Source organism: Panthera pardus, unplaced genomic scaffold (assembly GCF_024362965.1).
Source record: "Panthera pardus isolate Hobbes unplaced genomic scaffold, ASM2436296v1 HiC_scaffold_15, whole genome shotgun sequence".
In the NCBI taxonomy this organism is placed as follows: domain Eukaryota; kingdom Metazoa; phylum Chordata; class Mammalia; order Carnivora; family Felidae; genus Panthera; species Panthera pardus.
The window spans coordinates 18,105,819-18,119,155 of record NW_026526710.1 but is presented as its reverse complement, the minus strand read 5'-3'; the positions used below and the strand labels follow the sequence as shown (position 1 = coordinate 18,119,155).

The following is a 13,337-nucleotide window of genomic DNA, read 5'->3' as shown; positions in this document are numbered from 1 at the left end:
TTTGCTTTGATGAAATGTAAATATTTACCTGCCTCAAAGGAACAAAATCCTTTAAGCCTAGTGTTCCCAAATGATGAAGAGAAAGAAGCACGCATTTTTTTTATTCAGGCGTTGTTTTAGAATTAATTTTAACACAGCTAGGGTATACAAAGTTGATAGTTTACACTAAGCAATGTATACTCTGATTTTGCCTACAACATAAACAGTCACAGAAGTTGGGACCTGAGAAAAATCACATTTTACAGTAAATCTGACAGAGATATTAATCTCAAAAGCTCCTGAAAATGTCTCAAGAACTCCTATTTTGGAAACAGAGATCTCTGAGTTATTCAGTCTTCCTACAAATAATGAATGACCATCTACCGTGTGCCAAGCACTGCGCCGGTACCAGGATGCCATGGTGAGCTCCAAACAACAGGTCCCTGGCTGCTGGAAGCTTACTCTGAAACAGTGCCTGTCGAACCTGCCTGATCCTAACAACTTGGGAGTGTGTTAAAAATTCAAACTCTGCTCCTCTGCCTTGGAGTGTCTGAGTCCACGGCCCTGGGAAGAGTTGTGACGCCAGTATTTTTACCAAGCTACGGATTGTTTCCTCCGCCTGGGCGGTTTGGGAAGCCAAATCCTCAGGGCCATCCCGTCCCGCCCTCTGAGAGCCACACCTCCAAAGCCCATTTTGCTCAGCATCCTTCACCCCGACCGATACCCCCAAAGGCACCATGAAGCCAGGAAGGATGTCAAGCATTCCAAAATCACGCTGCGCCGAGCCACCGACAGACTTGGTTGCTTCCAGGGACGGACCGCTTACTCCCTGTGATTCCACCTGGGGCTGTCGGCACCTGAGTCTCCCAGGGCTGCACCGACACCTGTCTCCGAGCGGCTGCCATCTCCCTCTCCCGTGGGCCCTGGGCGGGGGGCAGCCGCCGCCCTGCGGGAGCGAAGGCAACAGGGGAGACGCGGTGCGCAGTAGGCGCCTACTGTATACACCCCCACCCCCCCACCCCCCCACCGCGCGCGCGAGCGCGCACATACACACTCTTTCGAAACCGAGCTGGGCAGGCGGCGGACCGAATCCCGCCGCAGAACGGCGCGAGGCGGGACAACTCGAAGCCGCACGGCGGGACGGGTTCCGCCTCGCGGGCGCTCGTCAGTCGCCGAGGCCCGGCCCGGCTCGCACCGACGGAGTTTCACAAAGAAAGTCTCCCGGCCCGCGCCCCTCACGCACTCACCGGCGCCGGCGCCGGCGGCGACTCCGGCTCCCGCCGCCTACGGCTCCGTGCCGGGGTCGGCCCCGGTGTTGGCTCGGGAGCCGGCGGCGGCGACTGCTCCATCCCCGCGGGGCCCGGGCCGCGTCCGCCTCGAGCTAACGGTCCCGCCAGCTAGGCGCGCGCGCCGGCCCCGCGCGCCATGTTCCCGCCGTACCGCGCGCCGCCGCGGCAACCCACACCACCCCCCCCACAACCGCGCACGCGCGCACGCGCCGCACCAGCTCCCCGCGCGCCTCCGAGGGTCCCCCCAACCGCGCAAGCGCGCACTCGCCGCGCCCCTTCCCCGCGCGCCCCGCCTTGCGCCCTCCGGAGCCGGCCGCTGTTCCCGGCGTCGAGCCCACCCCCGCCGCACCCGTCCGGCCGGGCTGGAGCGCTCGCCGTTCCGTACTGAGCGCCGCCGCCTGCCGCACTGCGGACGACCCCCGGCCCGGCCCCCAGCCCCTGCACTGCCCTTTCTGCCTCTCCCGTCACGCCGGGCTGGCGGCGAGGGTCTGGGCCAGGAGGGAATTAGCCCTATTATATGCCGGGGGAGGAGGTGGGTGGAGAACGCCACTAAGGTGATGAGATCCCGGTCATGGAAGTGTGCAAGCACGTGCGCGAGAGTTAGGTGGTACAGTGAATGCCCGTGTCCCCGGGACAGCCAGACTCAAGGCAGAAGCTGAGCTCGAGTCCCACGTCTCCACCATCCTTTGCGTGATTCGGGTAATGTCTCTGGGGGCCTGTTTCTCCTTAATCAGGAAGGCCAACGACGAAGGCATGTTTGGGACAATCCAGGTGGTGCCGGCACCGAGCCTAGTACTTACCAATTGGTAGTCGGGTGACAAGACCTAAGTACTTTTGTGTACTGGTTAAAGCCAGGGACTCTGGAGAAGGGAAGTCTCAGTTCAGGTCTGGCCTCCACCTCTCGCGAAAAGAAACCTTTACCAGGTGACTTGATTGAGCCACAGGGCCTTGGTTTCTAAATCAGCAAATAGGGAGAAGGGCAGTAATGCCTCACAGGGTCGACGTGACCTTTCAGATGATGCCAAGCTTTCCAGGCTTCTCTGGTACAATTCTGGCCCTATCCTTCCAAGACTCCTAAAAGTTTAACGAAAGGGGCTCTGCTCCCAAACTCTGTGGTATAATTAGCTGGGAGGGGTTCACTCAACCTTGGGGCTGGAGGGACTGTTACTTCCCACATCTTCGCTTTCCATCCTCTGCCCCAAACCTCTCTGAAAACCCTGAAGTTGGCAGAAAAACAACAGCAGTGAATGTCTTCCCTACTAGAAAAAGTCTCCAAGGGTTTCTTGGGAGTTTGTAAATGGTTGAATTTATTAGTCTGACCTTTTACAGATACAAGTGACAACAATAATTCAACCTGGACTAGAACAAAAAGGGAAACCTATTTAAAAGCCCTGGGGTCGTACCACACTTCAGGCATAGCTGGATCCAGGTGATCAAGCAGTGACCTAAATCTTGAATCTCTTTCAGCTCTGCTTCCCTCCTTGATTTCTTTCTCTTACAGCTCTCTCCAGTGTCCGGGGCAGCACCAAGGTCACACATGACCAGGAAAGCAGGAGCTGTTTGCCAACAATCCCAGCCAGTCTCAGGGCTGACTTCCGTTGTACTCATTTGGATTACAAGTCCTTACCTGAGCCAATCACAGCCAAGATTGGCCAAACCTGGCTAGATTGAGCCCCTCTAGGAAGAGGATGGGGTCAGCCCTTCCAGAAGGACATGGGGTGAGGATGAGTGGGAGGAGGGATGCCTCTCCCAGAAAAATAGCAAGCCAGTTACCACAAGAGACATGAGGTGAGGACAGGCACAAAAAAGAGCGGTCTACTGCACCATTATCCAGGCATGCATCAGGGCCACCGTGGGGCAACATTACAAGGGAGTGGCAGTTACTTCAGGCACTGGGAAATGCCCCTGCACCTCTGCTCCCACCATCCACCCAGTCCTGACATTTCCCAAATGTTTGGTCAAAGGCATCTCAATTATCTGCCCATCTTGTGTGCCCTCCCCCTCCCCCACCCCCCACAAGCCCAACAGATTATGTTACTTCCCTGCTCAAGGACTTTCTGTGGCTCCCTCACGGCCACTTATGCGGCCCTCCCATCTTTAATGATGGAGGCCAACACGGATAGATTGCTAATCACATGCCAGGCACTTCAAATGGACCACCCCCCACCCCCGAATCCTCACAAACACCATTTGAGGTTGGTACTTTTCTTGCACTCACTGTACAGATAAGGAAAGAAAAGCTCATCAACTCCAAAGCCAAAGTCAGGAAGCGCAGAGAGCTCAGATTCGCACAATACTGCTACCATTTATGTTGCCACCCCAGCTCCACTTGCTCCTTTCAAAGCCCTGGGCCCATCTCCAGGTGGGAGGCCAGTGGGAGGAGCTCCACCAGGGAAGGAAACCCTTGGCACCCCATCAGCTTCCATATTACGGAGAGAGGCAGACCCTTAGCTTTACCATCTCCCCCTTTCTCCCCATACTTCATGGGAAAAGGAAAAAGAATTCCCTCCACAGAAAACTAGAGTGAGGTCAGAAAGAGGAAGTGGATGCCAGGTGGTGGCCCCAAAAAAGCAGCAGAAATCTCCTTATTGATGAATGTTAGCTTCCGGTGGTCTCTATAACAAATTACCACAAACTGGGTAGCTTAAAACAACACAAATTGGGGCACCGGATGGCTCTGTCAGTTAAGCGTCCAACTTCGGCTCAGGTCATGATCTTGCAGTGGGTGAGTTCGAGCCCCGCGTCGGTCTCTCTGCTGACAGCTCAGAGTCTGGAGCCTGCTGTAGATTCTGTGTCTCCCTCTCTCTCTGCCCCTCCACTCACACGCTGTGTGTGTCTGTCTCTCGCTCCCTCTCTCTCTCAAAAATAAACATTTAAACACACACACATACACAAACTTATTCTCTTCTAGTTCTGTAGTTCAGAAGTCTGATACCATTTCCACTGGTGAAAGTCAAAGTGTAAAGGACTGTTTCCTTCAGGAGAGGCTGAAGGGAGGATCCATTTCATCGCCTTTTTCCAGCTTCTAGTGGCTGCCTGTATTCCTTGGCTTGTGGCCCCTTCCTCCTTCTTTAAGTGGCTCATTCATCTCTTCTGACTCCTGTGTCCCTCGTAAAAGAACATTGTGATGACATTGGACCCCTCCAGAAAAGACAGGATAATCTTCCCATCTCAGGATCCTTAACTCAACTGACATCTGTAAAATCTCTTTTGCCACATAAAGGAACAGATTCGTACATTCTGGGGATTAGGATGAGGTCATCTTTGGGAGACATTATTCTGCTACTACGGTAGGTATAATCAGAGGGAGCTAATGTAAAGTGCTCTGGAAATGGAGAAGGGCTGGCTGACTCTGCACCAAGAGGGAAAAAATGCCCTAAAAAACCACAGCCTTCACATTAAATATTCAAATGAGCTAAAAACCCATCTAACTTGGCAATCTCAGCCTCATTCCTTTAAATATGCAAACCATTCAAATCCCCATCTACCCCCACCCCCACCCCCACCCCACACACACACACCAGGCCAGCCAAGCCTCAGAATGCTTGTACACCCTTCTAATGGAAATCACCAACCACTACCCAACTGCCCAGGGCAACAGCTATGTGCCCCTGATGCCCTGGCTGGTTTATCAGTGGCATCTGAACCAAGGCATTCAACTCTTGCCATGGCCAGTGAGCTACAATGTAGCTACTAGCCAAAGTTATAAGACAAGCAACTCCTGGCATGGCAGGTGAGCTACAATGTGACCAACCAGCCAAAGTTAAAACAGAAGCAAAAATCAGTGAGTCAGAAAGAGACAAGACGAGCCAGGCATTGCAACTGCCTGGGCTCCTGATGGATCCCAGGCCCAGCCACCTATACTTTGAAATAAATCTCCTTTTTCATGAAGTGACTTGAATGGATTTCTGTTCCTTGCCACCAAGGTGTCCCAACTTCCACAGATCATGGGGCTGTACCCATTCATAATAATTGGATACACTGGCATTCAGGATTTAGAGATCAGTCTCTTGTGAGTTTTGTCAGTGTGAGTCAATATCCCTGAGTCTGACTATATATGGGCCTGAGGAGATGAGGAATACTAGTTTTAGAATCAGAAAGATCTGGGTTGAGTCCCACCTCTGCCATTTGCTGTATGACAGTGGACAATTCACTTTCCTCCTTCAGCCTGGGTTCTTCACCTACAACATGAGGGCAGTCAGAGGACTTAGCCCAAAGAAATCACTGTGAGAACTGGAATAGACCAACCAAGGGAGGGGCTTTAGACATGCTCACATGCCTTATTTACATTTCCAACATCCAAACAGCTCAGAGACACCTGGGTGGCTCAGTCACTTAAGCGTATGACTGTTGGTTTCCGCTCACGTCACAATCTCGCTATTCATGGGTTTAAGCCCTGCATCAGGCTCCATGCTGACAGTGTGGAGCCTACCTGGGATTCTCTGTCTCCCTCTCTCTCTGCCCCTCCTCAGCTGGCACAAGCTCTCTTTCAAAATAAACTTAAAAACAAAAAACAAAAACAAAAAAACCCAAACAGCTCTAAAACCTGAGAGTTATCCATAACTCATTTCACTGGAAAAACTGACCTGAATTGACATGAAGCTACTTAAGTCTTCTCTAACCCTTTTATTTTGCATATTTGCTGCAAAATATGTATTTATTTATTTATTTATTTTTTAACGTTTATTTATTTTTGAGACAGAGAGAGACAGAGCATGAACGGGGGAGGGTCAGAGAGAGGGAGACACAGAATCTGAAACAGGCTCCAGGCTCTGAGCTGTCAGCACAGAGCCCGACGCGGGGCTCGAACTCACAGACCATGAGATCATGACCTGAGCCGAAGTCGGCCGCTTAACCGACTGAGCCACCCAGGCGCCCCAACTGCAAAATATTTAAATGTTTGGTTACAGGACTCTGCTGAGTGTTACACATAATGGTCAGTGTATTCTTCCTAAAATGAGAAAAATTTCAAATTTTACAACTTTTCTGGTCCTACAGTTTCAGGGACCATGGACCTGTATCTTCACGAAGGTCAAGATGAGAATCTAAAACTGGCCCGCGGTATATGGTATCAAGGTTCCTCCCATCTTATGAGGACTCTGGCAGCCAGCCAGTCTCTACTAACTCTACCCCAGCCTTGCTGTGCCGCTTTCCCTGCAACTTTCTGAGGGGCTTTTCAAATTTGCATGCGGCTCACCCAGGCTGAGACCAGGGATACGTTCTGAGAAACCCAACAGGTTCCAGCCAACATAGAGCACCAGACAAAAAGCACACAATTTCAGGGGCGCCTGAGTGGCTCAGTCGGTTAAACGTCTGACTCTTTTTTTTTTTAATTTTTTTTTTTTAATGTTTTCATTTATTTTTGAGACAGAGAGAGACAGAGCATGAGCAGGGGAGGGGCAGAGAGAGAGGGAGACACAGAATCTGAAGCAGGCTCCAGGCTCTGAGCTGTCAGCACAGAGCCCGACGCGGGGCTCAAACTCACGGACCGTGAGATCATGACCTGAGCCGAAGTCAGACGCTCAACCGACTGAGCTACCCAGGCGCCCCGTAAACGTCTAACTCTTGATTTCAGCTCAGCTCACAATCCCAGGTTTGAGAGTTCAGGCCCCGCGTCAGGCTCTGTGCTGACAGCATGCCTGGAGCCTGCCTGGGATTCTCTCTTTTCCTCTCTCTCTGCCCCTCCCCCGCTCATACACTCGCTCATGCTCTCTCAAAAATAAATAAGCATTTCAGAAAAAAAGCACGCAACTTCAAATACACAAAAAAGGCAATGAAAGTAAAGAGCTCAACATCAAGCAGAAGCACAAAGCCCAGGTTCCGCTAGGTTTAGAATTGTGTATTGATGATCGTGGAAAAGGAACCGTCCCCATAATTACGATACAAACTATAAAATACAGACTTCAAAAAAAGTGGCAGCAGGGTCCAAGAAGGCAGGTTGCTTTCATTCAGCCAGTGTTCATGACACAGCAGCACACACAGCCAGACGCTTTGTGGTGTCAGCGTCCTCTGCTTCCCCTTCAAGAAGTCGCTTTCGACTCGTGGAAGGCTGGAAATAAAAAGGGAAGAATGTTCAAAGAGAACTGTCGGCTTTAAGATTATCAAAGTGTCCCACTAATGCTTCTGGTAAGTTTGGAGCATTTCATGTGCAACTTCTAGTACCAAGAATTAGGAGTCGTCCCCCTGGACACCTGAGTCCCCACCATGCCTCCCTGGACTCAGACATGCTTATCAAATGGACATTTCTCTCTCCCTTGTGGCTTGTGAGCACTTGATATAATACTGACATTAAGCAGCATAACCGCCCTCCCTCCTCTCTGTCATCTTCTCCTAAATTATGAAGTTTAAAGGGACTACAAAACCTCTTGCTGGGAGCCCCAAATCTTGCTCTTTTTTGGGAAGACCATCTTTTTTGTGTGTGTCTTTATTTTCCCATTGATAAAATACCCAGGGGACATTAGGAAGGGGAATGTTATTCACCAAAAGAAGGCAGGATAGTAATGAATAGATATTGAAGTATACTAACAACTTTGGGGGAAATAAAATTGTAACCAATAAATAATCAACCACTCACCCAGATTTTAAATTTTCAACAAGTTTAAATTTGAACTCCTACTAGAGTCTTCCAATTCTGCCTTGCAGGAGACCTCTTGAATGACAATCCCTGGCTGTGCTTGTTTAATGCGTTAAACACTCTTCATTATTAAATCTTCTAAGGGTGCTAGGGCCAATCAAGTGGAAACAAAATATCTACGACGTTATTCCAAAAAATATTAAGCAATTGCTACTAAGGAGACCTTTCAAGCTCCTCACCCTTGCTCGTTAGTTCTTTAAAACTGAGGCTACTACATTTAATGACCATCATCCGAAATACCTGGGCTGGGACTTGGGGTACAGTCGTCGACTTATTTTCTTCAAAAAGCAAATTCTGAAATTTTCTCTTCATGTCCTCATCCTGTGAAGAAATGAAAAAACCTAAGTGGGCTGTGTCTGAAAGAACGAAAGTTCCTAGGAAGACAGGTCTAGGATGCCCCTGGAAAGAGGAAAGTGGGTAAGGACACCCAGTCAGTCCACCAAAAGGCATGCTCTTGCTAAGGCTCCAGCAGGGAAAGGACCACGCGCCCCTCTCCTCTGCCTTCCCAGAGGAATCTAATCAGCAGTCAATGCTTAGTCAACACTGGCTGAATCAAACCCACAGGCCTCAGAGCTGTCAGGAGTACAGAGACAACCACAGACATTAGCAGTCAAGAGACTTTCAGGACTAGCATCCCAGATCCTGAGAGATGGCAATCGAGAAGCCAGAGGCTGGGACTAGCTCAGTTCCCTGAGGGCTGACTCCCTGCAGCTCCCCAAATCTTTCCAGGAGGTGCCCACTCCCTGTGCCAACAATAAGGTCATTTACTAGGGCCACCCTAACCAAGCAACACAGCACCCCAGAAAAATTCTCCCAGCAAGGGCTACACAAGTCACCAGAAGGACTTCAAGCCCACAATATCCCAGAGCTAATGAGAAAGGAAGACAGATGAACAGGTCATACATAGCATTACAGGGGTTTTGTGCTGCTAGACAGAGAAGCAGGGAGAGGGGTGCATGTGCACACACAGAAATCCTGCCCACATGTCTGTGAGGGTAATTCCCACCTCCAGGAATGTTCACTTCCACAAGGCTCAAGGATTTGCATCTGGGAACCCTGAAAGGTAACCAGGCACAGCTCTCCCCACCTTCAGAAAGGTGAACATCCAGGACTAGGATGGGGCCAGCTGGAAGCCCGGCTCAGCCACTAACGAGGAGTGTGCACACAATATGGACCCACAGCTGCCTGATTCCGAAGTCCCATGATTCCCACTCCCCACACTGAGCCAAGAGCAACACAGGGTGGAGGTAGCGGGGAGCAGAGGACATAGGGGTGAAGGCCTCCAACATTCAGCCGTTCGAGGTGTATATAACTGCAGTGCTCGGGGATTAAGACACCTGTTGTGTATCGAGGAGCTGGATCACCCGCTTCGATCACACTGTTTTCTGCATCACTCCATGTAGCGCCCACTGCCCATTTTGAGAGCACCAGGTTCATCCGGATTCTGCTCTACAATCTCCCTTAGAATCTCACCTCCTATGTAATGCCACTCTCAAAATTCCTTCCCTTATTTCCTCCTATACCTGCTCACAGCCTCCACCGGCAATGCCCTCCTTGCCTTCCTGCCCATCCACCTCAACCACCTTCTCATTTACTCAGTGAACAAATACTTTGTGAGCAACCTTAGGAGCCAGGTACCATAAAAGTCACAGGTGCCTCCATGTCAGAGGGACAAAACCAACACTGAAAATGCTGCTCCCCATTGTTATGGACTAAGATATGTCCACCTCCACCCCCTTAGTTCATATGTGAAAGCCCTAACCCCCCAGTGACTATTTGGAGACAGGGCCTTTATTTTTTTTTTTTTTTTAATTTTTTTTAACGTTTATTTATTTTTGATACAGAGAGAGAGCATGAACGGGGGAGGGTCAGAAAGAGAGGGAGACACAGAATCTGAAACAGGCTCCAGGCTCTGAATGGTCAGCACAGAGCCTGATGTGGGGCTTGAACTCACAGACCGCGAGATCATGACCTGAGCCGAAGTTGGATGCTTAACCGACTGAGCCACCCAGGCGCCCCGAGACAGGGCCTTTAAAGAGGTAATTAAGTTAAAATAAGGCTGTTAGGGTGGGGCCGCAATCCAATACAAAGGATGTCCTCATTAGAAGAGAAAGAGACACCAGGGATGTGAGCACAGAGAAAAGACCACGTGAGGACAGAGAGAAGACAGCCATCTGCACGGCAAGGAGAGAGGCTTCAGGAGAAACCGAATCCGAATCTGCCAACATCTTGAAACTGGGACTTCTAGCCCCTTGAACGGTGAGGATATGAATTCCTGCCATGTAAGCCACCCAGCCTGTGCTATTTTGTTATAGCAGCCTCAGCAAACTGATACACGCATGTCATCCCCAGGCCACTGAACCTTTAGATGCTCTTCATATTGTGTGAACCTGTGAGCACCTGAAGCCCCTGTCTCATTCTGAGCATCCCCCATACTCTGCACCTACCCTTGTTACCACGTGTATCCCACTGCTGGCCTGTGACTGTGGTCGGGGTTGGCCCCCACCCAGACCATCAGCCCCGCAAGTCCAGGACTTAACTTACTCTTCTCTGTATCCCCAGTAAGTGTTGACACATGAACTCATTAACTGTCCTCTGAAAGAATGAATGCATGAGGAAATGAAACCACACCCCATGCCCCAAATGGCAACTCTTCAGTACAGCCAAACAGAACTGACCACACGCCTATTGTGGCCTGTGTTTAAACAAGTCATCAGTTAGCAATAACATGGAAAAGGAGCTCATTAAATACGGCAGGTAGCAATGGGTATCTGAAAATAGCCTTCCTTTCAGAGCTTTACAACCTATTCAAAAATATTAAACTGTAATATGCCTCAAAGACAAGTAGGAAGGAATTCTCTATTTCAAGAGGTAAATATGAGGCCAAAAAGTCGACATAAAGGATGTTCCCCAAACTGAACTGTTAATAACAGGAGAGACTGGAACTCACATTCCAAACACTCCATCCAGGGCCAGACCCACAAAACCATTTGGCTTCTTCAAAAATACTGGATTTTCCCAAAATAAAACCTAAACTATCACTAGCAGATGATTTATGTGGGCAGCGTCTGCACTCTGGTCCTCACTCTGTGTCCAGTTCCACCGTTTGCAGCAAAAACACAATGCGGACAAAAGAATATTCAGGTGAGACCCCCATGGCAGGGCTGAACTTCACCTTTTCCTCAGTTGTTAGTAACAGTTTTCTTTGGAGACAAACATAACAAGAAAAACAGGCTATGCTCCTTCGTAAATTTCAGGCAGCTACAGACCCTGTTCCCTGACCTAACTGGCAAGCTCTGTTTTTTTCAAGATTAACACAGCTCCTCCACCTCCACATCTGGCCCCAAGAGTTTCCCTATTAGGGCACATAAAAAGAGCCAAGAGGCATGTTTTTCTTTTTCACCAAAATTAAATCCCCACATGCAAAGGCACCCTTTGTTTCCAAATTCCTTTTCTCTAGGGTCCTGCTGTTTCAAATCTGTGTGGTCTATTAAGTGCTAAATTATCTGACAGATTTCTTGGGGGTGGAGGGAGACTGCTGTTTCCAGGGCAATAGCCCAAACAAATGTATCTACTTTTTTTTTTTTTTCTTTTAAGGATTTGTTTTTCTCCACCTGAGCTAGCGGGAGCAACACGTTAAGTGTGGAGGGCTGGAACAGAAAAAGAATAGAGGCAGTCTTCCCAGAGTTCCAGAAGCAGAGTTCTGAGAATGGATGGCCCCAAGGAGTTCCTGGACCAGGTGATCCCCACAGTACTTGAGCCTCTAGCTCAAGCTAGCTGGTTAAGTTCCCCATCCCAATAGGAAACAGACCAACTAGAAGTTAACAAGAATGGGTATGTCTGTGCTTGAATGGAACCGTACTTAACAGAAGGTCTGACATCCATCAGAAAGCCTGCCCAACCATGCTGGAGCTAATTCTAAAACCAAAGTTTAGTCCAGCAAAGCCACAAAGGACTTCCAAGTCTGGCAGCTAGAATGAGGTCAGGGTATAATCTAACAGCAGCCACAAACCCCTAGAGGGACACATAGGTAATACAGACTTCAAAGGTGCAGGTAACTTTGCAATAATGGCATGTTTATTCGCCATGAATAAGAAGTGGGACCCTTAGTGGCACCTGGGTGGCTCAGTCTATTGAGCGTCTGACTCTTGATTTCGGCTCAGGTCATGATCTCACAGTCATGAGATCGAGCCCCACATCAGGCTCATGTGCCCGTGAGCCTGCTTAAGATGCTCCTTCTGGTCCTGGCCTCCACCCCCCCCCCCAAAAAAAAGAAGCAAGACCCTGTATGCCCAATTACTTAGGCTTAAACAAATGGCCAGATTCTCCCCCAGAGAATCTGCCCTCCTCCTCCCGTGACTTAAGGTTGAAGGCAGCTGGAATGCAGCCAACCCCACCTGTTCAGGGTGAGAGGTTTGAGGAAAGAGGATGACACAGCTGGGGGTGGAGGTTTACAGCTGGAACAACCTCTCAAAGTACCACAGCCAAACTGCACACTCAGGGAACCCGAGTGGCCCTAGGACAGGCCATAAAGTGAGCTTGTCTACCCCAGGAACCACAAGTTAAGTTGGGACGGTTATACCCAAAGATACACTTATACTCACGACCCATATACACACATAAACATACCCGACACACTTAAAGCTCAATCTCAAGCAAGTGCACTAAACAGACTCAACAAAGCAAACGTGTTTGCAACTTCTTCCTCATCCCTCAGGCACAGCTGAGGGCTGCCCATATAGTTCATGCTAGCGAGCACTGCCCCATACCCACCTGAAGCCATGGGTGTCTTAAAGCCTCCTCTGTCGTAAAACGCACCTTTGGATCCACTATTAGCAACTTCTTGACAAGGTCCAGAGCTAAAGCAATAGGATAATTTATCACATCACAGTAAAAATGGTAGATACATTAAATCCGCAAAATTAAAGTATGCCAGAATCACAGGCCAACATCCAGAAAGAGAGGGGGGCTAAGGTCATTGCCAGCCAACAGGTGTGGTGGATAGGGTCCCCTGTCCTCCTCTTTGTATTTAGAGCTCTCTGAGAAAACCAGGAATGACCTCGATGCCCCCCATCTCTCCCTGCTTGCACATCACAACCTCTTCGCCCCCTGTTCCCTCGCTCGTTGCTGGATTCAACTTCAAACTAATTAAATCTGAACTTCTGCCTCGTTCTAAGACGCTCAGGATGCTCGGCCAACTCTCCCGAGACCCATGGAATGGCAGAGAGAGTTTCTCGGCCAGCAACAGGCTCCCTGGAACTGGAGGCTTGGCAGAAACAAAGCTTAACAGCAATCACCATGCTGAGACTGCCTTTCTACTGCAACAGTATTATTCCTTTCACATTCTAAGATTTAACAGAATCACCTATGTTACTTCACATTTAGTTTTAGTTTTCTACTTGCCCTTTTGAGAATTACAAAGTTACACTTTTACA

At 49.5% G+C, this 13,337-nt stretch overlaps 2 protein-coding genes across 23 annotated transcripts in view; both read right to left on the bottom strand.

The window, feature by feature from the left end:
• Window positions 1–1,438, bottom strand: part of TTC28 (tetratricopeptide repeat domain 28) — a 626,630-nt gene extending 625,192 nt beyond the window's left edge. For all 3 annotated transcript variants that reach the window (XM_019426523.2, XM_053902214.1, XM_053902215.1), the window contains exon 1: window positions 1,227–1,438. In XM_019426523.2, coding sequence (XP_019282068.2) covers window positions 1,227–1,328 — 102 coding nt within the window. In that variant the 5' untranslated portion in view covers window positions 1,329–1,438. The remainder of the gene's footprint in view (window positions 1–1,226) is intronic.
• A 5,654-nt stretch (window positions 1,439–7,092) lies between these two features.
• CHEK2 (checkpoint kinase 2) overlaps window positions 7,093–13,337 on the bottom strand; it is a 47,060-nt gene continuing 40,815 nt past the window's right edge. For all 20 annotated transcript variants that reach the window (XM_053902208.1, XM_053902204.1, XM_053902206.1 and 17 more), the window contains 3 exons: window positions 12,676–12,761; window positions 8,143–8,223; window positions 7,093–7,317 (listed from right to left, as the gene is read on the bottom strand). In XM_053902208.1, the coding sequence (XP_053758183.1) occupies window positions 7,228–7,317; window positions 8,143–8,223; window positions 12,676–12,761 (257 nt within the window). In that variant the 3' untranslated portion in view covers window positions 7,093–7,227. The remainder of the gene's footprint in view (window positions 7,318–8,142; window positions 8,224–12,675; window positions 12,762–13,337) is intronic.